This window comes from Corvus brachyrhynchos, unplaced genomic scaffold (genome assembly GCF_000691975.1).
Source record: "Corvus brachyrhynchos isolate BGI_N302 unplaced genomic scaffold, ASM69197v1 scaffold14, whole genome shotgun sequence".
NCBI lineage: Eukaryota > Metazoa > Chordata > Aves > Passeriformes > Corvidae > Corvus > Corvus brachyrhynchos.
The window spans coordinates 2,473,500-2,474,046 of NW_008239110.1; the positions used below are offsets into that span (position 1 = coordinate 2,473,500).

The 547-nt window shown below is 64.0% G+C and overlaps 1 protein-coding gene across 1 annotated transcript; it reads left to right on the forward strand.

Annotated features, from left to right (window-relative positions):
* Positions 1-3: 3 nt before the first annotated feature.
* Positions 4-546, forward strand: POU3F2 (POU class 3 homeobox 2; the record flags this gene model as incomplete). Its single annotated transcript, XM_008637911.2, has 1 exon — positions 4-546. A coding segment is annotated over one exon (543 nt), but the record flags the coding sequence as incomplete, so codon positions are not given.
* Between the last annotated feature and the right edge of the window lies 1 nt (position 547).

The following is a 547-nucleotide window of genomic DNA, read 5'->3' on the forward strand; positions in this document are numbered from 1 at the left end:
CACCACGACCCGCACTCCGACGAGGACACGCCGACCTCGGACGACCTGGAGCAGTTCGCCAAGCAGTTCAAGCAGCGGCGCATCAAACTGGGATTTACCCAAGCGGACGTGGGGCTGGCGCTGGGCACCCTCTACGGCAACGTCTTCTCGCAGACCACCATCTGCCGCTTCGAGGCCCTGCAGCTCAGCTTCAAGAACATGTGCAAGCTGAAGCCTTTGTTGAACAAGTGGTTGGAGGAGGCGGACTCCTCCTCGGGCAGCCCCACCAGCATAGACAAGATCGCGGCGCAGGGCCGCAAGCGGAAAAAGCGCACCTCCATCGAGGTGAGCGTCAAGGGCGCGCTGGAGAGCCACTTCCTCAAGTGCCCCAAGCCCTCCGCCCAGGAGATCACCTCGCTCGCGGACAGCCTACAGCTGGAGAAGGAGGTGGTGAGAGTGTGGTTTTGTAACAGGAGACAGAAAGAGAAGCGCATGACTCCCCCGGGAGGGACGCTGCCGGGCGCCGAGGACGTGTACGGGGCCAGCAGGGACCCCCCGCCGCACCACG